This window comes from Scyliorhinus torazame, chromosome 29 (genome assembly GCF_047496885.1).
Source record: "Scyliorhinus torazame isolate Kashiwa2021f chromosome 29, sScyTor2.1, whole genome shotgun sequence".
Lineage (NCBI taxonomy): Eukaryota > Metazoa > Chordata > Chondrichthyes > Carcharhiniformes > Scyliorhinidae > Scyliorhinus > Scyliorhinus torazame.
Window position 1 is genome coordinate 10,418,931 of NC_092735.1, and position 24,604 is coordinate 10,443,534.

General features: G+C 50.6%; 1 protein-coding gene across 1 annotated transcript in view; it reads right to left on the reverse strand.

Annotated features, from left to right (window-relative positions):
- The window catches only part of LOC140403849 (guanylyl cyclase C-like), a 154,467-nt gene that overhangs the window by 38,231 nt on the left and 91,632 nt on the right, over positions 1–24,604 (reverse strand). Inside the window, exons 15-18 of the mRNA XM_072492042.1 lie at positions 24,482–24,586; positions 20,315–20,401; positions 15,533–15,665; positions 10,128–10,265 (exon numbers count right to left, since the gene is read on the reverse strand). Coding sequence (XP_072348143.1) covers positions 10,128–10,265; positions 15,533–15,665; positions 20,315–20,401; positions 24,482–24,586 — 463 coding nt within the window. The remainder of the gene's footprint in view (positions 1–10,127; positions 10,266–15,532; positions 15,666–20,314; positions 20,402–24,481; positions 24,587–24,604) is intronic.

Genomic DNA, 24,604 nt, shown 5'->3' on the forward strand with positions numbered 1-24,604 from the left:
GATGGGAAATGTTCAGAATGGAGTACAGTCACAAGTGGAGTACCACAAGGATCTGTTCTGGGGCCGTTGCTGTTTGTCATTTTTATCAATGACCTAGAGGAAGACGCAGAAGGGTGGGTGAGTAAATTTGCAGACGATACTAAAGTCGGTGGTGTTGTCGATAGTGTGGAAGGATGTAGCAGGTTACAGAGGGATATAGATAAGCTGCAGAGCTGGGCTGAGAGGTGGCAAATGGAGTTTAATGTAGAGAAGTGTGAGGTGATTCATTTTGGAAGGAATAACAGGAATGCGGAATATTTGGCTAATGGTAAAGTTCTTGAAAGTGTGGCTGAGCAGAGGGATCTAGGTGTCCATGTACATAGATCCCTGAAAGTTGCCACCCAGGTTGATAGGGTTGTGAAGAAGGCCTATGGAGTGTTGGCCTTTATTGGTAGAGGGATTGAGTTCCGGAGTCGGGAGGTCATGTTGCAGCTGTACAGAACTCTGGTCCGGCCGCATTTGGAGTATTGCGTACAGTTCTGGTCACCGCATTATAGGAAGGACGTGGAGGCTTTGGAGCGGGTGCAGAGGAGATTTACCAGGATGTTGCCTGGTATGGAGGGAAAATCTTATGAGGAAAGGCTGACGGACTTGAGGTTGTTTTCGTTGGAGAGAAGAAGGTTAAGAGGAGACTTAATAGAGGCATACAAAATGATCAGGGGGTTGGATAGGGTGGACAGTGAGAGCCTTCTCCCGCGGATGGATATGGCTGGCACGAGGGGACATAGCTTTAAACTGAGGGGTAATAGATATAGGACAGAGGTCAGAGGTAGGTTCTTTACGCAAAGAGTAGTGAGGCCGTGGAATGCCCTACCTGCTACAGTAGTGAACTCGCCAACATTGAGGGCATTTAAAAGTTTATTGGATAAGCATATGGATGATAATGGCATAGTGTAGGTTAGATGGCTTTTGTTTCGGTGCAACATCGTGGGCCGAAGGGCCTGTACTGCGCTGTATTGTTCTATGTTCTATGTTCTAAGACATGGGCGGGAAGACTCGAAGACCTGGAGAACAGGTCGAGGAGGAATAATCTAGGGATCCTGGGTCTCCCAGAAGGAGTGGAGGGGGCTGACGCCGCGGCATATGCGGGCACAATGATCGGGGCGCTGATGGGTGCGGAGGCCCCCCCGGGATTGCTGGAGCTGGAAGGGGCGCATCGAGTGTTGGCGAGGAAGCCCAAGGCAAATGAGCCGCCAAGGGCGATGGTGGTGAGATTTCACCGGTTTACGGACAGAGAGAGGGTCCTGAAATGGGCCAAGAAGGAGCGGAGCCGCAAGTGGGACAACGCAGAGATCAGAATATACCCGGACTGGAGCACGGAGGTCGCTAAGCGGAGAGCGGGTTTCAACCGGGCCAAAGCGGTGCTGCATCGGAAAGGAGTGAAATTTGGAATGTTGCAGCCAGCGCGACTGTGGGTTACACATAATGGCCAACACTACTACTTTGAAACGCCCGAAGAGGCGTGGACCTTTATACTAACTGAAAAGTTGGACTCTAATTGAGGGTTTGTGAGGGTGGGGGGTGTTTGAGGGTTAAAGTACGATGGTTGTGGTATATAGGGGGTCAATCACGCGCAGGAAATGTTATATGGGCTGGGGGAGAGAGACAAGGCCGCGACAGGAGCTGCGCCAGAGGGGGCGGGGCAAGCTTTGGAAAGCGCGGGGTTCTTTTCCCGCGCGCGGGAAGAAAGGCGGGAAGGGGAACGAAGGAACGTATATTGATGGGGAGACTCCCACACGGGGGGGTCAAAGGGATGGCGGGGGAAGCCGGGGTCAGCAGGTGTCAGCTAACTTACGGGAGTGACATGGGGGGAGCAAAAAAGCTAGACAGGGGTCTAGTGGGGCGGGGGGGGGGGGGGGGGGGGGTTGCTGCTGCACTGGCCGAAAGGGAAGGGGACACAGAAGAGGTGGTTGGGACGGGGGTCCCCCAGCTGAGGGACCGGAGGGTGAGGGAGACGCGGACACGGGACTGGCCCAGAAAAGGAGATGGCTAGCCGGGGGGGGGGGGCTCCAATCCGGCTGATAACGTGGAACGTGAGGGGCCTGAATGGGCCGGTGAAGAGGGCTCGAGTGTTCGCGCACTTGAAGGGACTGAAGGCAGACGTGGTCATGCTCCAAGAGACACACCTGAAGGTGGCGGACCAGGTTAGGTTAAGAAGGGGATGGGTAGGACAGGTATTTCACTTGGGACTGGACGCGAAAAATAGAGGGGTGGCAATTCTGGTGGGAAAGCGGGTGTCATTTGAGGCCAAGACTATCATAGAACATAGAACATAGAACAATACAGCGCAGTACAGGCCCTTCGGCCCACGATGTTGCACCGAAACAAAAGCCATCTAACCTACACTATACCATTATCATCCATATGTTTATCCAATAAACTTTTAAATGCCCTCAATGTTGGTTTGCCATAATGATAGTTATCCACTATCGTAGTGGATAATGGAGGGAGATATGTGATGGTGAGCGGTAGGCTGCAAGGGACGTGGGTGGTGTTGGTAAACGTATACGCCCCGAACTGGGATGATGCTGGATTCATAAATCGCATGTTGGGGCGCATTCCGGACCTGGAGGTAGGAGGACTGATAATGGGAGGCGACTTTAATACAGTGCTGGACCCAGCACTGGACCGCTCCAGATCAAGGACGGGAAAGAGGCCGGCGGCGGCCAAGGTGCTTAGGGGGTTTATGGATCAGGTGGGGGGAGTGGACCCATGGAGGTTTGCAAGACCGCAGGCCAGGGAATTTTCTTTCTTTTCCCACGTTCACAAGGCCTACTCCCGGATAGATTTCTTTGTTCTGGGCAGGGCGCTCATCCCGAGGGTGGAGGGGACGGAGTATTCGGCCATTGCCGTTTCGGACCATGCCCCGCACTGGGTGGAACTGGAGCTGGGAGAGGAGAGGGACCAACGCCCACTGTGGCGGTTGGACGCGGGACTGTTGGCAGATGAGGTGGTGTGGGGGAAGGTGAGGGGGTGTATCGAAAGGTACTTGGAGGCCAACAACAACGGGGAGGTGCGAGTGGGAGTGGTATGGGAGGCGTTGAAGGCGGTGATCAGGGGAGAGCTAATCTCCATCAGGGCTCATAGGGCGAAGACAGAGGGCATGGAAAGGGAGAGGTTAGTGGGGGAGATTGAGAGTGGACAGGAGATACACAGAGGCCCCAGAGGAGAGATTACTTGGGGAAAGGCGACGGCTCCAGACGGAGTTTGACCTGTTGACCACGGGGAAGGCGGAGGCACAGTGGAGGAAGGCGCAGGGGGCAACGTACGAGTACGGGGAAAAGGCCAGTCGGATGCTGGCACACCAGTTCCGCAAGAGGACGGCAGCGAGGGAAATAGGGGGAATCAAAGATGGAGGGGGAGCCACGGTTCGGAGTGCAACAATAATAAACAAGGTATTCAAGGCCTTCTATGAAGAGCTGTACAGATCCCAGCCCCCAGGGGGGGAAGAGGGGATGAGACGATTCCTAGACCAACTGAGGTTCCCGAGGGTGGAGGAGCAAGAGGTGGCTGGTTTGGGGGCACCAATCGGGTTGGAGGAGCTGAGCAAGGGTTTGGGGAGTATGCAGGCGGGGAAGGTCCTGGGGCCGAACGGGTTCTTGGTGGAGTTCTATAGAAAGTATGCGGACCTGTTGGCCCCGCTACTAGTGAGGACCTTTAACGAGGCAAGAGAGGAGGGGACCCCGCCCCCGACAATGTCGGAGGCGACAATTTCCTTGATTCTGAAGCAAGACAAGGACCCACTGCAATGTGGATCGTACAGGCCGATTTTGCTCTTTAATGTGGACGCTAAGTTATTGGCAAAAGTGCTGGCCATGAGGATTGAGAACTGTGTCCCGGGGGTGATTCATGAGGACCAGACGGGATTTGTAAAGGGCAGGCAATTAAACACTAATGTGCGGCGGCTCTTAAACGTGATAATGATGATGTCGGAGGAGGGAGAGGCAGAGATAGTGGCTGCCATGGATGCGGAAAAGGCCTTTGACCGAGTAGAGTGGGAGTACCTCTGGGAGGTGCTGCGTAGGTTTGGGATTGGGGGAGGGTTTATCAGTTACAGTGCCCTGGTGGCAAGTGTGGTGACGAACTGGCGGAGGTCGGAGTACTTTCGGCTGTACCGAGGAACGAGGCAGGGGTGCCCCCTGTCCCCCCTGTTGTTTGCATTGGCGATCGAACCCTTGGCCATAGCACTGAGGGAGTCTAATAAATGGAGGGGGGTGGTCCGCGGGGGAGAAGAGCATCGGATGTCGCTATACGCGGATGACCTGCTGTTGTACGTGGCGGACCCAATGTTGGGGATGGTGGAGGTCATGCAGACTCTGAGGGAGTTTGGGGAGTTCTCGGGCTATAAGCTCAATGTAGGGAAGAGTGAGCTCTTTGTACCACAGGCGGGGGACCAAGAAAGAGGGATAGGGACCTACCGCTGAGGAGGGCGACGGGGAGTTTTCGGTATCTGGGGATCCAGATAGCTCGGAGTTGGGGGGCCCTACATAAATTGAATCTGACGAGGTTGGTGGACCAAATGGAGGCGGACTTCAAAAGATGGGACATGTTGCCGCTTTAGTTGGCGGGTAGAGTGCAGTCAGTCAAAATGGTGGTCCTTCCGAGGTTTCTGTTGTGTTTCAGTGCCTTCCCATCGTGATCACCAAGGGCTTTTTTAAGAGAGTAGGTAGGAGTATTATGGGGTTTGTGTGGGCGAATAAGACCCCGAGGGTAAGGTGAGGGTTCCTGGAATGCAGTAGGGACCGAGGAGGGTTGGCGCTGCCAAACCGAGGGAGCTACTACTGGGCAGCAAATGTGGCGATGATCTTGAGGGGCTGGATGAGCGGGAGATAACATGAAGGGTGGGGGAAACTGGCACGTGCGGGCGAGAGCCAGTGTATAAAGCTATGTAAATATACCATTTTGCCATGTATATATCTTGCTCAGGGCGATTTTGTGTTATTTTGTTGTGGGGGGGGGTTTATTGTTTGTAAGGGGAAAAAATTGTGTTGTCAAAAAATCTTAATAAATATATTTTTTTTAAAAAGATAATAACTTTTAACTGGCCAACTCAATGCTCGGTTTAACTAAAAGATTGAACCAACTCGCACACACACACATATTGGATTCCCAAACATCACCTCTTTGACAGCCTGCCCTTTCTGTTCCTCTCAGTCTCTCTCCATCCCTCTGGTTTTTTTCCCATCTCTCTTTCCACCCTCTCTCTCATTCTCGCTCTCTCCCATTTGTTTTCCTGTTCCTCTCTCTCTCTTTCCCATCTTTCTTTGTCCCTATCTCTCTGCCTGTCCCTCTCTTTCTCCCTATCTCTCTGCCTGTCCCTCTCTTTCTCCCTATTCCTCTCTGTATCACACACACTGCACCTCTTTCTCTCTTACCCCATTCCTCTCGCTCTCTTCTAGCCCCCCTCTCTCACCCCAAATCTCTCCCACGCCATCATTTTAGGGCAACACGGTAGCACAGTGGTTAGCACAGTTGCTTCACAGCTCCAGGGTCCCAGGTTTGATTTCCGGCTTGGGTCACTGTCTGTGCGGAGTCTGCACGTTCTCCCCGTGTCTGTGTGGGTTTCCTCCGGGTGCTCCGGTTTCCTCCCACAGTCCAAAGATATGCAGGTTAGATGGATTGGCCATGATAAATTACACTTTGTGTCCAAAAAAGGTTAGGTGGGTATACTGGTTTATTGGGATGGGATAGACTTAAGTGGGGTGCTCTTTCCAAGGGCTGGTGCAGACTAAATGGGCCGAAGGGCCTCCTTCCGCACTGTACATTCTATGATTCGATGATACCCTCACTGTCCCACTCTCCCTGTCTCTCTTTGTCCCTCCGTGTCTCTCTTGTTCCACCCCCTCCCTGTCTCTGTCCCTATCCTTCCCTGTCTTAGTCCATCTCCCTTCCTGCCTCTGCCTCCCTGTCTGTAATGACTTAGGCCAGGCCTTTGAGATTGGCCAATTAGAATATGAGATCCCTGATTAGTGGCCCAATCAGGGAACCCCTTTCTGTGTATATAACAGGGAGTGTCAGATCCTCTGCACACCTGGTGTAGACAGCAGACTGAATGGTCACACGGCCCACGCTACAGGTGTGGTACAGCAGAAATGGAAAAGTATTTTTTAAAGCAAAACAATGTTTATTCTATGAACTCAAGTTAACTTTTTTAAAACATACAGTGAACATCTTAGCAACCATCAATTCAGATACAACCCCCAAAGAATACAACACTAAGTAATGCTTAATAACTTCCCAAACAACATCCAAAAGACAGAAGAAACACCTTTTAACAGAAGCACATTAGGTTTACATTCACTACTGAGAATATTTATAATTCTGAATTCACCAAATGATCAAGAGATAGTCTTTTGATGGCAGAGAGAACAGCAGTACACCTGCTTGGTCTGGCTTCAGCTCCAACACTGAAAACAAAACTAAAACACACCCTGCAGCAAACAGCCTAAAACGAAAGTAAAAAGCTGACAGACAGCCCAGCTCCACCCACTCTCTGACATCACTGCCATAGTAAACACCCATTTCTTAAAGGTACTCTCACTACAGATATTTAAAAACACACCCATTTATAAACACCCATTTCTTAAAGGTACTCTCCCATGACAACTGTCTCTGTCCCTCTCCCTCCCTGTCTCTCTCTCTCGCTCTGTCTCTCTCTGTCTCTCTCTCTCTCTTTATGTCTCTCTCTGTCCATCCTTCTCTTTCTCTCTCTGCAGAGACCAGTGGGAGGAGATAAAAACAGAAAAAAGTGGAAATGCTCAGCAGGTCAGGTAGCATCCGTGGGGAGAGGAACAGAGTTAACATTTCAGGTCAACGACCTTTTGTCAGTGGCAGGAGGATTAGTAGGTCAAAGGTAACTGGCAGAATAACCGGAAGGGAGATGAAGGGCAATTTTATGACACATCGGGCGGGATTTTGCAGTTACTTCCGTTTACGGCAGCCCTCTGGTGGCGGAGGGTGGGATCAACAGGCATCCCCATTGCCAGCTGCGGGACCAGGAGGTCACGCTGCTGACCAATGGCAGGCTGCCTCTGCCGTTACAGCGGGCAGAAAATCCCACTCTAGTGGTTGTTATGACCGGGGAAGCCCCGCCTGAAAGGACGATTGAAGAGGATTCAGTAACTTTTAAAGGGAATTGGATGAATATTTGAAGGGGGAGAATTTGCTGGCCAAGAGGAGAGGATGAGGGAACCTCCTGGTATTGATGGTGTTATGGGCGAGGCGTTTTCAGAACCCCAAAATGTATCATGGTGTTCAGGCAACCTCTCTCTTTAGTGGATTTGTTGCTTTTCCGAGCACACGGCTTGTTCCCTAGGTGTGGGATTACAATTATGGACACGTGGGTTTTTAAACACAAAACACTGTTTATTCCATGAACTCAACTTAACATCTTAAATAAACATTGGATCTCTTAACACCCCTTACTTCAAAGATAACTCAGAAAATATTGCAACAGTAAATAATTCCTTAAAATGTTCCTTCAAACTTCCAAGAGACTTAACACCTTTAAACAGTATAACATCAGATTAAAGGCTATATATATTTTCTGTAGAGTGGCAGAGATATATTAGCTTGGTTGATTTCAGCTCCAGCACCTTGTTTTTTTCCTGCAGCTCTCTGGACACACGCAGACACACACAACCTGCTTTCTCCAATGCAAAATTAAACTGCAAAACTTGCAGCTCTCTGGAAACACACAGACACACACACTGCTTTCTAAACTGCAACTAAAAACCTGCAAAATGGCTGAACTGAGCTGAGCTCCACCCACTCTATGACACACTGTTTTCTTAAAGGTACATTGCTTACACATCCAGTTCTTAAAGGCACTCTCGCATGACAATGGGGCAAATGGTCTCCTTCTGTGCTACATCATACTGTGATTCTATGCCAATGGCAACCTGCCTTGGGCAGAATGAGAATGTAACTGCAGGAATTATAGACTCGTTCTACTTTATGTCCCCTCAACGGACAGCTTTCTCATCCCTGGAATCAATCTAGTGCACCTTTGCGGCACCTCCTAAGGCAAGTATATACTTAGGTAAGGCCAATCCACCTAACCTGCACATCTTGGGGTCGTGGGGGTGAGACCCACGCAGACACGGGGAGAATGTGCAAACTCCACACGGACAGTGACCCTGAGCCAGGATCGAACCCGGGTCTTCAGCGCGTGATGCAGCAGTGCTAACCACTGTGCCGCCGTTCCGCCCGGCTGGGGTCACCCCTGAAGATGTGTGGTGACCCCCTCGGTTAAATCACCACCAGTCAGCTCTCTCTCAAAAAGGGGAGAGAGCAGCCTACGGTCCCCGGGGATTTTGCCGACTTTCAGCAGATGGCTTTCGGTCTGATTATGTCGCCTTTCAGGAAAGTAAACTTGTGCTTTGGCAGAGTTAGCAGGCCGGAATGATCGGTCAGCAATTCGTCCCGAAAGGTCCGAACGAGGCGGGACAAGAGAAGACCGTGGGGCTGTATTCGATCCCGCTGTGCTGGGTGGGGGGTGGGGCTGTATTCGATCCCGCTGTGCTGGGTGGGGGTGGGGCTGTATTCGATCTCGCTGTGCTGGGTGGGGGTGGGGCTGTATTCGATCCCGCTGTGCTGGGTGGGGGTGGGGCTGTATTCGATCCCGCTGTGCTGGGTGGGGGTGGGGCTGTATTCGATCCCGCTGTGCTGGGTGGGGGTGGGGCTGTATTCGATCCCGCTGTGCTGGGTGGGGGTGGGGCTGTATTCGATCCCGCTGTGCTGGGTGGGGGGTGGGGCTGTATTCGATCTCGCTGTGCTGGGTGGGGGTGGGGCTGTATTCGATCCCGCTGTGCTGGGTGGGGGGTGGGGCTGTATTCGATCTCGCTGTGCTGGGTGGGGGTGGGGCTGTATTCGATCCCGCTGTGCTGGGTGGGGGTGGGGCTGTATTCGATCTCGCTGTGCTGGGTGGGGGGTGGGGCTGTTTTCGATCCCGCTGTGCTGGGTGGGGGTGGGGCTGTATTCGATCCCGCTGTGCTGGGTGGGGGGTGGGGCTGTATTCGATCCCGCTGTGCTGGGTGGGGGTGGGGCTGTATTCGATCCCGCTGTGCTGGGTGGGGGTGGGGCTGTATTCGATCCCGCTGTGCTGGGTGGGGGTGGGGCTGTATTCGATCCCGCTGTGCTGGGTGGGGGGTGGGGCTGTATTCGATCCCGCTGTGCTGGGTGGGGGTGGGGCTGTATTCGATCCCGCTGTGCTGGGTGGGGGTGGGGCTGTATTCGATCCCGCTGTGCTGGGTGGGGGTGGGGCTGTATTCGATCCCGCTGTGCTGGGTGGGGGTGGGGCTGTATTCGATCCCGCTGTGCTGGGTGGGGGGTGGGGCTGTATTCGATCTCGCTGTGCTGGGTGGGGGGTGGGGCTGTATTCGATCCCGCTGTGCTGGGTGGGGGTGGGGCTGTATTCGATCTCGCTGTGCTGGGTGGGGGGTGGGGCTGTATTCGATCCCGCTGTGCTGGGTGGGGGGTGGGGCTGTATTCGATCTCGCTGTGCTGGGTGGGGGTGGGGCTGTATTCGATCCCGCTGTGCTGGGTGGGGGTGGGGCTGTATTCGATCTCGCTGTGCTGGGTGGGGGTGGGGTTGTATTCGATCTCGCTGTGCTGGGTGGGGGGTGGGGCTGTATTCGATCTCGCTGTGCTGGGTGGGGGTGGGGCTGTATTCGATCCCGCTGTGCTGGGTGGGGGTGGGGCTGTATTCGATCCCGCTGTGCTGGGTGGGGGGTGGGGCTGTATTCGCTCCCGCTGTGCTGGGTGGGGGTGGGGCTGTATTCGATCCCGCTGTGCTGGGTGGGGGTGGGGCAGTATTCGATCCCGCTGTGCTGGGTGGGGGGTGGGGCTGTATTCGATCCCGCTGTGCTGGGTGGGGGGTGGGGCTGTATTCGATCCCGCTGTGCTGGGTGGGGGGTGGGGCTGTATTCGATCCCGCTGTGCTGGGTGGGGGTGGGGCTGTATTCGATCCCGCTGTGCTGGGTGGGGAGGAACGGGACAACAGTGTCCAAGAACCTTGGTTGCTCCACTATCAACCTCTCCTCCCCCTACTTTCGGTGATAACCCCAATCAGTAGTGGCACCAATTACCTGCAACATCGTCGCAAGACTGAACGTAGAAGATCTCTCTTCGATAGATGATTTCCTGACCTATGATGCCATAACTGTATGCGTCACCTTTCTGAGACACTCCCTCCTTCCGTAGATGTTCAGGAGCTGTCCACAGGTCTGGAAATAGAGGATGAAAGGAAAATTAAATTACTGAATACTGTCTACAATTTTGCACAGACAAGTAAAGAGATTCGCAAGGAAAAAACTTGAACTTGTATCCCATCTTTCTCAAGCTTAGCAGCCAATTAAATCATTTTTGAAACAGAACGGTAGCACAAGTGGATAACACTGTGGCTTCACAGCGCCAGGGTCCCAGGTTCGATTCCCCGCTGGGTCACTGTCTGTGTGGAGTCTGCACGTTCTCCCCGTGTGTGCGTGGGTTTCCTCCGGGTGCTCCGGTTTCCTCCCACAGTCCAAAGACGTGCAGGTTAAATGGATTGGCCATGCTAAATTGTCCTTAGCGACCAAAAAGGTTAGGAGGGGATATTGGGTTACGGGAATAGGGGGGACGTGAGTGGTTCGGTGCAGACCCGATGGGCCGAATGGCCTCCTTCTGCACTGTATGTTCTATAAATCTATAAAGAACTATTTTGTGCAGTGCAAGGTACCCACAATTAGCAATGTGCTGACGATCAGATAATATGTTTTAATTGATGTTTGTTAAGGGATAAATATGCTGGCCAATATACCATGGAGAACCTCTCTGATCTTCGTCAAGATATTTCCACAAATCTTTCTACTTCCATTTGAGAAAGTAGAAGGGGCGTTGATTTATCCAGCATCCACCTTCCTCTCCTCTGCCTCCTCCCTTTCACCAACACCCGATATTGGCAGCAGAGCCTCTGTAATAACTCTCACGGGGCCCACGGGGACACCCGAATTGATCTCCCCGTGGGACACGTGGAATACGGGCGTCCCCGCTAGTGGGCAAAGGCCGGCCCAGCTGGGGCCTGTTGCCGGGCGGTGTAAAAGCCGGCCTGGACAGGGACTGGCGTTCTGGCAGTTCCGACAGGGGCATATTGCGTATACGCCGCTGTAGCGGCCGTTTTCTACGACTGCAATAAACTCACCTACAAAGGCCTTCTGGGTCTTCATAGCTTCCTGACCACCATTCACACGCTCTTCAAACTCTGCTGCCTGCCACCTTCACTGTCACACCCACCCTCAGAGTCTACTTCAAACAGGGCGCTGGATGTAGAATGGTTACAGCAGTGAAGGAGGCGATTTGGCCCATTGCGTCAGTGCTGGCTCTCTGCAAGAGCAACCCCTGTCTCACTCCCTTTTGGAAATCCTGTGCACCACATTAACCTCGTTGCCTCGTCAACCCTTTCTGTTACCTCATCAAAGTTAATAAAAGTCATCAAAATTGATCGTGACCTGCCCTTAGCAAACCCTGCATTGGCTTTCCTTAATCAAGTCTCACTCCCCTGGCTTTCCGCCTGATCTCTGAGGAATTTTTGTTTCTCCAGATAATTTTCTTTGGAGGGGTTCAATCGAACCTACCTCCACCACACTCTCAGGCAGTACTTTCCAGTGTTTTACTATGGTTTATCATAACTTCCTTGTTCTTGCACTCTATGGCCAACCTATATATTTTTTATGATGTGGAGATCCAGACGTTGGACAGGTGAGCACAGTAAGAAATCTTACAACACCAGGTTAAAGTCCAACAGGTTTGTTTTGAACTCTCTCCAGTTGCTCCGTCTGGACCTGTAAAGACTTAATTATCTGCAAAGACTCGCATTCAAAATATCATCTTGCATCTTTGACTTTGTCTATATATGTGTTTCTGGAACCCACCTCTTCATTCACCTGAGGAAGAAGCAGTTCTCTGAAAGCTAGTGACATCGAAACAAACCTGTTGGACTTTAACCTGGTGTTGTAAGACTTCTTATTATATATTTGTTGCTCATATAACCTCAAGTCCCTGTCCTCCTCTACCCCTTTACAATTGTACCCTGTATTTTGTATTGTCCCTCCTTGTTCTTCCTACTAAAATGAATAATATCACACTTCTCAGCATTAAATTTCATCTGTCACTAGTTTGCCCATTCCACTAAACTCTTGAAGCCCATCACTGTTCTCCTCGCTCTCCTTCCAAGCTTTGTGGCATTTGAGAATTCTGAAACTGCGCCCCGTACGCCCAACGTCAGGGTCGTTAATACACATCTGCGGGAGCAAGGGTCCCGACCCCTGGGGAACTCCACTAGACCGAGAGGAAATCTTCACCGTTACTCTCCATCAGTCAGCCAATGTTGTATTCATGCTGCCACTGTTCCCTTCATTATGCGTTGCTGACAAGCCTGTCGTGTGGAACTTTACTGAATACCTTTTGGAAATCCTGTACACCACATTAACCTTGTTGCCTCGTCAACCCTTTCTGTTACCTCATCAAAGTTAATAAAAGTCATCAAAATTGATCGTGACCTGCCCTTAGCAAATCCTGCATTGGCTTTCCTTAATCAAACCAAATTTACCCAAGTGACTGCTTAGAAGAATAGAATCTTTAATAGTGTCACAAGTAGGCTTACATTAACACTGCAATAAAGTTACTGTGAAAAGCCCCTAGTCGCCACACCCCGGCGCCTGTTCGGGTCCACAGAGGGAGAATTCAGAATGTCCAATTCACCTAACAAGCACGTCTTTCGGGACTTTGTGGGAGGAAACCGGAGCACCCGGAGGAAACCCACGGAGACATGGGGGGAACGTGCAGACTCCGCACAGACAGTGACCCAAGCCGGGAATCAAACCCGTGTCCCTGGTACAGTGAAGCAACAGTGCTAACCACTGCGCTACCCTGCCGCCCGAATGTTCCTGAATTATTGCTTCTGAAAGCTTTCCCACCACCGAGGTTAAAGTGACTGCCGTGGACTTGCTGGACTTGTCCTTAAACCCTTGAATCTACAAGGGTGCAATTCACCCGGTTCCACCCCTGTATCTAAATGGGATTAAAAGATTACAGATAGTTCCCGGTTCCACCCCTGTATCAAAATGGGATTAAAAGATTACAGATAGTTCCACCTCCATTTTAGCTCTTACTTCCCTTTGCATTCTAGGATGCATCTCTTCCAGTCCTGGTAATTTATCAACTTTAAGTACAGCCACCATTATTTTCACTCTAATACCTCCTCTTTATCAATTTTTAGCTACCTCCTCTTTCACTAAACCTGGGCAGCATCTTCTTCCTTGGTAAAGGCTGATGCAAAGTACTCATTTCATTTATTAGCCATGCCCCGATTCCGTGTGTAAGCAACCAGCACCCCCCCCCCCCCCCCACCCCCACCCCCGCATTTTTGGCTGGAGTATGCTCCAACCCTTCTCTTACTACCCTTTCACTATTTATATGATTACAGGAGACTTTTGGCTGCCCCTGCATGTTAGCTGCCAGTCTCTTCTCATACTCTCCCTTTGCTTCTCTGATTTGTTTTTGCACTCCCCCTCTGAAATTTCCCCAGTCAGCCTGGTTCTCCATTGTATTAGCCACTTGACATCTGTCAGATAGAACCTCATTCTGGTCCATCTTGCTCTCTATCTCTGTGTTCATCAAGGAGTTCTAGATTCCTGTCCTACCTTTCCCCAAAATGCATAATAATAATCTTTATTATTCTCACAAGTAGGCTCACATTAACACTGCAATGAAGTTACTGTGAAAATCCCCTAGTCGCCACATTCCGGCGCCTGTTCGGGTACACGGAGGGAGAATTCAGAATGTCCAATTCACCTAACAAGCACGTCTTTCAGGACTTGTGGGAAGAAACCGGAGCACCCGGAGGAAACCCCCGCAGACACGGGGGGAACGGGCAGACTCCGCACAGACAGTGACCCAGCGGGGAATCGAACCCGGGAATCGAACAATGCTACCCACTGTGCTCCCGTGCCGCCCGATGTATCTGGACTATATCCAAACTATCTCCCCCGTAAAGGCCGCTGGTTCCAGTTCTGTCTCCCACTATTGATTCCAGTCCAGCTGGGCCCGATCCATCCTCACCACATTGATGTGGGCCATCCCCCAATTAATTATTTTCACTCTTGTTACAATTCAACTTTTTAAAAAATAAATTCAAACTCTCAAGTTGTTAACTTCAAGGATTACGCCACAGAATTTCACATTTTTATTTCTACCCAAGGGAGGGGCTCCTCTATACGTTACAGCATCTTGAGAGTTCCTTTGCTTCTCCTGCGATCAAACAAAGGGGACGTCAGACCTTTTAGGAATTTACTTTCGTTCTCTTCAGTGTCTGGGCGGTACTGTGGCACAGTGGTTAGCACTGCTGCCTCACAGCGGCAGGGAACCGGGTTCAAGTCCGGCTGGGCGGAGTTTACACGTTCTCCCCGTGTCCTCCGGGGGCTCCGGTTTCCTCCCACAAGTCCAAAGATGTGCAGGTTAAGTGGGTTGGCCATGATTTTTAAAAAATGCCCCTTAGTGTCCAGGGATGTGCAGGTCAGGTGGGGTTGTGGGGATTGGGTGGGGAGTGGACCCAGCTGGGTGCTCCTTCAGAGGGTCGGTGCGGACTCGATGGGCCTCATGGCCTCATTTTGCAGTGTAGGGATTCTATGAACCAATGTGGAACATGCTGGCAGTTCATCCTCCCCCCTCAGGGTGTTCTGCAGCGAGATGGTGACTATCCTTGACACCCCCCCCCCCCCCCCCCCCCCTCCCCCTGCCTGTACAGCTGAGTCAGGCATGGTTCAAACTTTAGGTCTGTGGTACCCTCAATAACGACGCTTAGAGTGTAAACGGTAAAGAAGGCTTTAATAGACTAAGACCTATGCTAGAGCCAAGACGTGTGCTAACTACTGCACAGCCCACAAGGCAGCCCCTTACATATGGCTCCCAGATGGGCGGAGCCAGAGGCGGAGTCCCCAGGGTTCCAAGCCCGGTCTTAAAGGGGGCATCACCTTACATGATGACAAGGCAGTAGCCGTTCATCACAAGGCCACACTCCCCAGAGGAGCCATCAATCTCACCTGTATTCGTAAGGGAATACTGGTGGGAGGGCAGGATGCGCTCAGTAGAATCCAGCGCATCCTGCCTGGGTCCTTCCAAGCTGCCTGGTGGTCATCCATCCCTTTCTGCCGGAATGCTCCGACGCTGCGGGGCGACCCACGCCTCGCGACGTGCCAGCCACGAAATTCCCAACCTCGCCAATGCAGTGACGGCAGCTGCTGCCCAGGCTCGGAAAGCCGGAGCCGGAGCAGAGTTGGCGGCACTTCCCGTTATCCCGGACGCAGCGAGGGCCCAGCCGGGGTCTCCGCTACTTCTGATAGTGATCCATCTCTCTTCCGGTGAATTAGTTTGAGACGTTCACGTCGCGTGACAGAGATTTCCCGAATGGAATGTCACAGCAGTTTCTTGTTCTTAATCCATGATTTCTACAGCTCACCTTTCGGGGGCATGGCAATGGTGCTACACCCAAAATCGGTAATTTTCACCACCATCCGGTTGTCCACAACACAATTTGTGGATTTCAGGCCCCCGTGCACTTCAATTTTGCTTGAATGTAGATACGACATTCCCTTAAAAACAAAGGGCAACGGGGGAGTCAGCAACTGGGTGGGACAGCAGCAAGAACCATTCTTTAAACACGACTTCAGGTAAGCAATGCAACACCTGGTAAATATTAGTGATAGATGGATTGGTTAATAGTTAACTGAGTGGCGTATGGAGGCGGCTTCATGCAAGGGCACCAGTCTGGGGGCGTTGGTAACTGCGCCTCTGCCGTTCCCGCCGGCACGGTACTCCACCAGCCCCGTGGTGGTGGCAGCCCTGAGAGTCTGGGGGCAATGGAGGAGACATGTGGGAGCAGAGGGAGCATCGGTCTGGGCCCCAATCTGTAATAATCACCGGTTTGCCCTGAGAAGTATGGATGGGGGGTTCCGAATACGGCGGAGAGCAGGGATTGAGAGGATGGGGGACATGTTTATAGAGGGGAGCTTTCCGAGTATGAGGGCGCTGGAGGAGAAGTTTGGGTTGGCGAGGGGAAACAAATTCAGGTATCTGCAGGTGCGGGACTTCCTACGTAAACAGGTGTCAACCTTCCCGCTCCTACCGCTAAGGGGGATTCAGGGCAGGGTAGTTTCCTGAGGGTGGGTAGGAGAAGGGAGCGTCTCGGACATTTACAACAAACTTATGGGGTCAGAGGAGACGCAGACCGAGGAGCTGAAGTGCAAGTGGGAGGAGGAGCTGGGAGGAGAGATAGAGGATGGTCTATGGGCGGACGTGTTGAGTAGAGTCAACGCGTCCGCAACATGTGCCAGGCTCAGCCTGATACAATTTAAGATTGTTCACTGGGCTCTCATGACAGTGGCCCAGATGAGCAGATTCTTTGGGGTGGAAGGCAGGTGTGCAAAATGTGCGGGAGGACCAGCGAACCATGTCCACATGTTCTGGACATGCCCGAAGCTTAGGGAATTCTGGCAGGTGTTTGCAGATGTCATGTCCACGGTGTTAAAAACAAGGGTGGCGCCGAGTCCAGAGGGGGCGATTTTCAGGGTGTCGGAAGACCCGGGAATCCAGGAGGAGAAAGAGGCAGACGTTCTGGCCTTTGCTTCCCTGGTAGCCCGGAGACGGACATTATTAGCTTGGAGGGACTCAAAGCCCCCGAAGTCGGAGACCTGGCTAGCGGACATGGCTAGCTTTCTCTGATTGGAGAAAATCAAGTTCGCCCTGAGAGGGTCACTGTTAGGGTTCACCCGGAGGTGGCAACCGTTCGTCAACTTCTTCGCGGAAAATTAATCGTCAGCCAAAGGGGGGGGGGCTAGTTTAGCTTAGAGTAAGGGGTTAATAAAGGTGGGACCTGTAAGAAGGGAGACGGCTTTGCACTATGTTTATAGTTTCATGTACATTGTTTATTTTGTTGTTGTTACAAAACCAAAAATACCTCAATAAAATGTTTATTAAAAAAAAAAGTTAACTGAGTGATTGTTTCTGAACCCATGCTGTACTTGTCCTGGGAGTGTTTGATGGGGACAGTATAAAGCAGGCATTTTCAAAGTGGGTTTCGCGACCAGTGAGTGGGTTCTGGGCGGGTGCCGTGAGGGTCGCGGAGCCGTCCATCGTGGCGTTCCCTATCGCGTGAATTCAGGGGCAACGGCCGCAGCAGCTGGCTTTAAAAATACCGGAGCTTTACTCTGTATCTAACCCCGTGCTGTACCTGTCCTGGGAGTGTTTGATGGGCACAGTGTAGAGGGAGCTTTACTCTGTATCTAACCCCGTGCTGTACCTGTCCTGGGAGTGTTTGATGGGGACAGTGTAGAGGGAGCTTTACTCTGTATCTAACCCCGTGCTGTACCTGCCCTGGGAGTGTTTGATGGGGACAGTGTAGAGGAAGCCTCACTCTGTATCTAACCCCGTGCTGTACCTGTCCTGGGAGTGTTTGTTGGGGACAGTGTAGAGCGAGCTTTACTCTGTATCTAACCCCGTGCTGTACCTGTCCTGGGAGTGTTTGATGGGGACAGTGTAGAGGGAGCTTTACTCTGTATCTAACCCCGTGCTGTACCTGCCCTGGGAGTGTTTGATGGGGACAGTGTAGAGGAAGCCTCACTCTGTATCTAACCCCGTGCTGTACCTGTCCTGGGAGTGTTTGTTGGGGACAGTGTAGAGCGAGCTTTACTCTGTATCTAACCCCGTGCTGTACCAGTCCTGGGAGTGTTTGATGGGGACAGTGTAGAGGGAGCTTTACTCTGTATCTAACCCTGTGCTGTACCTGTCCTGGGAGTGTTTGATGGGGACAGTGTAGAGGGAGCTTTACTCTGTATCTATCCCCGTGCTGTACCTGTCCTGGGAGTGATTGATAGGGACAGTGTAGAGGGAGCTTTACTCTGTATCTAACCCCGTGCTGTACCTGTCCTGGGAGTGATTGATAGGGACAGTGTAGAGTGAGCGTTACTCTGTATCTAACCCCGTGCTGTACCTGTCCTGGGAGTGATTGATAGGGACAGTGTAGAGTGAGCGTTACTCTGTATCTAACCCCGTGCTGCACCTGTCCTGGGAGTGATTGATAGGGACAGTGTAGAGTGAGCATTACTCTGTATCTAACCCCGTGCTGCACCTGTCCTGGGAGTGATTGATAGGGACAGTGTAGAGTGAGCGTTACTCTGTATCTAACCCCGTGCTGTACCTGTCCTTGGAGTGTTTGATGGGGACAGTGTAGAGGGAGCTTTACTCTGTATCTAACCCCGTGCTGTACCTATCCTGGGAGTGTTTGATGGGCACAGTGTAGAGGGAGCTTTACTCTGTATCTAACCCCATGCTGTACCTGTCCTGGGTGTGTTTGATGGGGACAGTGTAGAGGGAGCTTTACTCTGTATCTAACCCCGTGTTGTACCTGTCCTGGGAGTGTTTGATGGGGACAGTGTAGAGGGAGCTTTACTCTGTATCTAACCCCGTGCTGTACCTGTCCTGGGAGTGTTTGATAGGGACAGTGTAGAGGGAGCTTGACTCTGTATCTAACCCCGTGCTGTACCTGCCCTGGGAGTGTTTGATGGGGACAGTGTAGAGGGAGCTTTACTCTGTATCTAACCCCGTGCTGTACCTGGCCTGGGAGTGTTTGATGGGGACAGTGTAGAGGGAGCTTTACCCTGTATCTAACCCCGTGCTGTACCTGTCCTGGGAGTGCTTGATGGGGACAGTGTAGAGGGAGCTTTACTCTGTATCTAACCCCGTGCTGTACCTGTCCTGGGAGTGTTTGATGGGGACAGTGTAGAGGGAGCTTTACTCTGTACCTAACCCCGTGCTGTACCTGTCCTGGGAGTGTTTGATGGGGTCAGTGTAGAGGGAGCTTTACTCTGTATCTAACCCTGTGCTGCACCTGTCCTGGGAGTGTTTGATGGGGACAGTGTAGAGGGAGCTTTACTCTGTATCTAACCCCATGCTGTACCTGTCCTGGGAGAGTTTGATGGGGACAGTGTAGAGGGAGCTTTACTCTGTATCTAACCCCATGCTGTACCTGTCCTGGGAGTGCTTGATGGGGACAGTGTAGAGGGAGCTTTACTCTGTATCTAACCCCGTGCTGCACCTTTCCTGGGAGTGTTTGATGGGGACAGTGTAGAGGGAGCTTTACTCTATATCTAACCCCGTGCTGCACCCTTCCTGGGAGTGTTTGATGGGGACAGTGTAGAGGGAGCTTTACTCTGTATCTAACCCCATGCTATACCTGTCCTGGGAGTATTTGATGGGGACAGTGTAGAGGGAGCTTTACTCTGTATCTAACCCCGTGCTGCACCTGTCCTGGGAGAGTTTGATGGGGACAGTGTAGAGGGAGCTTTACTCTGTATCTAACCCCGTACTGTACCTATCCTGGGAGTGTTTGATGGGGACAGTGTAGAGGGAGCTTTACTCTGTATCTAACCCCGTGCTGCACCTGTCCTGGGAGAGTTTGATGTGGACAGTGTAGAGGGAGCTTTACTCTGTATCTAACTTCGTGCTGTACCTGTCCTGGGAGTGTTTGATGGGGACAGTGTAGAGGGAGCTTTACTCTGTATCTAGCCCCATGCTGTACCTGTCCTGGGAGTGTTTGATGGGGACAGTGTAGAGGGAGCTTTACTCTGTATCTAACCCCGTGCTGTACCTGTCCTGGGAGTGCTTGATGGGGACAGTGTAGAGGGAGCTTTACTCTGTATCTAACCCTGTGCTGTACCTGTCCTGGGAGTGTTTGATGGGGACAGTGTAGAGGGAGTTTCATGCCCCATGCTGTACCTGCCCAGTGAGCTGTAAATAATGGCATCTTCATTTGATACACACACATTCACACACACACACAGATGTACACACACACACAGATGTACACACATTCACACACACTCAGATGTACACACATTCGCGCACACACAGATGTACACACACAGACACACAGTTGTACACACACAGACGTACACACATTCACACACACACAGATGTACACACACATTCACAGACACACACAGATGTACAAACACAAACAACACACAAGTACACACCCATTTTCACACAACACACACGGGAGTTTGGACAGCTTTCACCAAGCTTTTAAATAGGAATTATTTTGGGACACTTGAGGTTGTTCCTTTTGCAGGAAAGATTAGAAAAAGGTCAACCCTGAAACTTTGGGTGGCCATCCTCAACCTTTCGACAATCAAGTTGACGCCGAAAACATCTCCTCATGAGGATTTGCAATGGTGGCACTGACCTTTGCAATATCGTACATGACCGAGATCTTGAACTCCATGTCCATGAAGGTGCCGTCGGGGTACGATACTGTGTCGTTCAAAACATCCTGAGGGAAACAATAGAAAGAGTCAACACCACGCCACCAGGAGCAGGCACCAGTCAGCGTAGAGATCAATGTAGTGAACTTGACTATTGAAGTTTGGCCCTCGTTGCAGTTCAGGTGCAGCCAATGGTGTGGATGACCGGCTGCTGGAGGGTCAGGTGCCAGAGTTCACCTGACAAGTTCTTTCTCGTCTACTTCTTCTGTCGAGGTAGTTTAAGTTTGTGAAGGGGTTCAAAGTGGGTGGACGTGGGATAAGTGTTTCCACTTGTGGGTGAGGCCACAATTGTGGGCCAAAAATAGAAAACAGCCTCTAATTAACCCAACAGGGAAACCGGGAGATACTTATTTACTCAGAGAGGGGCGGGAATCGGCAACTGACGTCCACAGATCATGTTGAGGTGAATAGCGTAGGTGACATAATGATAATAATAATCTTTATTTCATATATTTCATAGAATTCACAGTGCAGAAGGAGGCCATTCGGCCGATCAAGTCTGCACCAGCTCTTGGAAAGAGCACCCTACCCAAGCCCACAACTCCACCCTATCCCCGTAACCCAGTAACCCCACCTAACCTTTTTTGGACACTAAGCGCTAATTTAGCATGGCCAATCCACCTAACCTGCACGTCTTTGGATGGTGGGAGGAAACCAGAGCACCCGGAGGAAACCCACGCAGACACGGGGAGGACGTGCAGACTCCACACAGATGGTCACCCGAGGCCAGATTCGAACCCGGGTCCCTGGCACTGTGAAGCAACAGTGCTAACCACTATGCTACCGTGCCGCCCATGTAAGGGGAATACATAGATACATAGAAGATAGGAACAGGTTGAGGCCTTTTGGTTGGATTAACATGAAGGGAAAAGTAATATAAGGTCATGTGGATAGCATAGAATGAAGAGGGGTGGGAGGAAAATTATGGGGGCATAATCTCCGGTAGAAACCTGTTGGGTGGAAGGCCTGTTTCTGTTGTAGTTAATTCCATACAAAAGCAGAATCAGATGAAGAGATGCTGGTTTTATTTGGATTAATTTCATATGATCACCAGTAATTTACTGGAGATATAGTTGGATTGGATTGGATTGGATTTGTTTACTGTTACGTGTACCGAGCTACAGTGAAAAGTATTTTTCTGCGAGCAGCTCAACAGATCATTAAGTACATGGGAAGAAAATAAAAGAAAATACATAATAGGGCAACACAACATATACAATGTAACTACATAAGCACTGGTATCGGATGAAGCATACAGGGTGTAGTGTTAATGAGGTCAGTCCATAAGAGGGTCATTTAGGAGTCTGGTGACAGTGGGGAAGAAGCTGTTTTTGAGTCGGTTCGTGCGTGTTCTCAGACTTCTGTATCTCTTGCCCGATGGAAGAAGTTGGAAGAGTGAGTAAGCCGGGTAGGAGGGGTCTTTGATTATACTGCCCGCTTTCCCCAGGCAGCGGGCGGTGTAGATGGAGTCAATGGATGGGAGGCAGGTTTGTGTGACGGACTGGGCGGTGTTCACGACTCTCTGAAGTTTCTTGCGGTCCTGGGCCGAGCAGTTGCCATACCAGGCTGTGATGCAGCCCGATAGGATGCTTTCTATGGTGCATTTGTAAAAGTTGGTAAGGGTTAATGTGGACATGCCGAATTTCCTTAGTTTCCTGAGGAAGTATAGGCGCTGTTGTGCTTTCTTGGTGGTAGCGTCGACGTGGGTGGACCAGAAAAGATTTTTGGAGATGTGCACCCCTAGTTGAAATTTAGTTCACATTCATTTATCGACTGCATGAGTATGGAAGGAAACTGATTTAGAAAGGGTCATAATAAACTCGCTGCTTCTGTAGCCCACTTTATCAAAGGCTCTATCCCACCCACTTAATCTCCAACCGCATCCTTAAAAAACAGATCCTTAAAAGTGGCAGCACAGGTGGAAATGGTGGTAAAGAAAGCATATTCCCTGCTTGCCTTCATAGGACGGGTTATCGAGTATAAAAGCTCGAACATTATGTAACAGTTATATAGGACATTGGTTAGGCCACATTTGGAATACTGTGTCCAATTCTGGTCACCGCACTACCACAAGGGTGTGGAGGTTTTGGGAGAGAGTACAGAAAAGGTTTACCAGGATGTCGCCTGGTATGGAGGGTATTAGCTATGAGGAGAGATTGAATAAACTGGGATTGTTCTCCCTAGAGAGACGGACGCTGAGGGGCGATCTGATAGAAGTTTATAAAAGTATGAGGGGTATAGATAGGGTGAACAGTTGGAGGCTTTTTCCCAGGGCGGAAATGACAATTACAAGGGGGCACAAGTTCAAGGTGAGGGGGGATAGGTTCAGGGGAGATGTGCGGGGGATGTTTTTTACACAGAGGGTGGTGGTGGCCTGGAATGCACTGCCAAGTGAGGTGGTTGAGGCAGGTACGTTAGCAACCGTTAAGACTTATCTGGATAGGCACATGAACAGACGGGGTATAGAAGGATACAGGCGGTTGGTCTAATAGGACACGTGATCGACGCAGGCTTGGAGGGCCGAAGGGCCTGTTCCTGTGCTGTATTGTTCTTTGTTCTTTAACCACACTCCCCATACACTCGACCAAAGAACAAAGAACAATACAGCATAGGAACAGGCCCTTCGGCCCTCCAAGCCTGCGCCGACCATGATGCCTGTTTAAACAGAAACCTTCTGCACTTCCAGGGTGCGTATCACTCTATTCCCGTCCTATTCATATATTTCTCAAGATGTCTCTTAAACGTGGCTGTCATATCTGCTTCCACCATCTTCCCCGGCAGCGCGTTCCAGGCACTCATCTGCTCTAAACTTAGCCCCTTGCACCTTAAACCTATGTCCTATCATTGACTCTACTCACCTACTTAATCTCTTGAGTAAAGGTTTTAGCCAGGGAAGCTAAGAACATTTTTAAAAGGTTTTTAAAAGTACTTTAGCTGCAGTAACACTAGCTCTTAAAATGGAAAATGTTGCCCTTTAGCCTGGGGAGCTGAGAACATTTTTAAAAGTTTTTTTAAAGTACTTTAGCTGCAGTAACACTAGCTTTTAAAATGGGAATGCTGCCCTTTAGCCTGGGGAAGCTAAAGACATTTTTAAAAGTTTTTTAAAAGTACTATAGCTGCAGTAACACCAGCTCTGGTGAAAGCAGGGTGTTTTGGGATTCTCTTTGTCAAATATTTAGTGGAAGTTTTAGGGATTGACTAAAAACAGTTGGCCAAATGAGCGTTAAATAGATAGTTGTTCCATGTGGGCTAGCGTTCACTCAAAAGTATAAGTGAAAAAAGATTCAGGATTGACCTTGCTAACGAGAAACGAATGTTGGAAGAAAAGGAAATCTCCAAGATCGAATCGGTTGATGCAAGTCATCAATGATCTGATTGTTTCATGAAAAGGAATGTTATATAAGGTGACATTTATTTACACTGCTGGTGGGTTGCAGATATTTGCAACATCTCACTTTATGAATAAATCTGTCTGGCGTCCTCCTTCACCAACTGGCTATCAGAAGTTTAGCAATTCAGAGGGGTTATCCCCAATGTCCTGGCCAATATTCATCCCTCAATCAATATCACTAATATAGACTATCTGGTCATTATCGCGTTGCTGTTTGTGGGATCTTGTTATACTCGGGTTGGCGTCTGCATTTCATACATGACCACAGTGACAACAATTTAAAAGTGACCGTAAAATACATTGGCACATGCTGAGGTCATGAAAGTTGCTATATAAATGCAAATACATACATCCCCCTTCCCCCAAGCTTTTCCTGGATTTGATAAGCGGGCCACTTGCCAAGGCCACATTCCAGTAAACATGCTTCGTGTGTCAACTAATGCTCTCAGGATTTTCAACTGCAGGGGCATCACAGCCAAGCTTGATCCTGTCCTAACCAAACACCCAAAAGTATGTGATTTCCAGGAGGGTTTACTGGATAATGACCCAGAGCCAGGATTTGTTTTCTAACCTCCCTCGCACCATCTCCTCCCTCCCAATTCACAAGGAGCAAATCTAACAACCGTCAAGTGAGTGAAAGCATCAACCATCCCAATGTGTCCCCGATTAAAGCGAAGGAGGCTCTCGTCCGACTCACCCTCAGCGAGCCTCGCTCGCAATATTCGACCACTTTGAATATCTCAAGGTCAAACTTCACTGTGCCGTAGAATTTGGTTAAATTATAATAATCAATTTGCAGCAGCTGAAAGAGAAATACTTT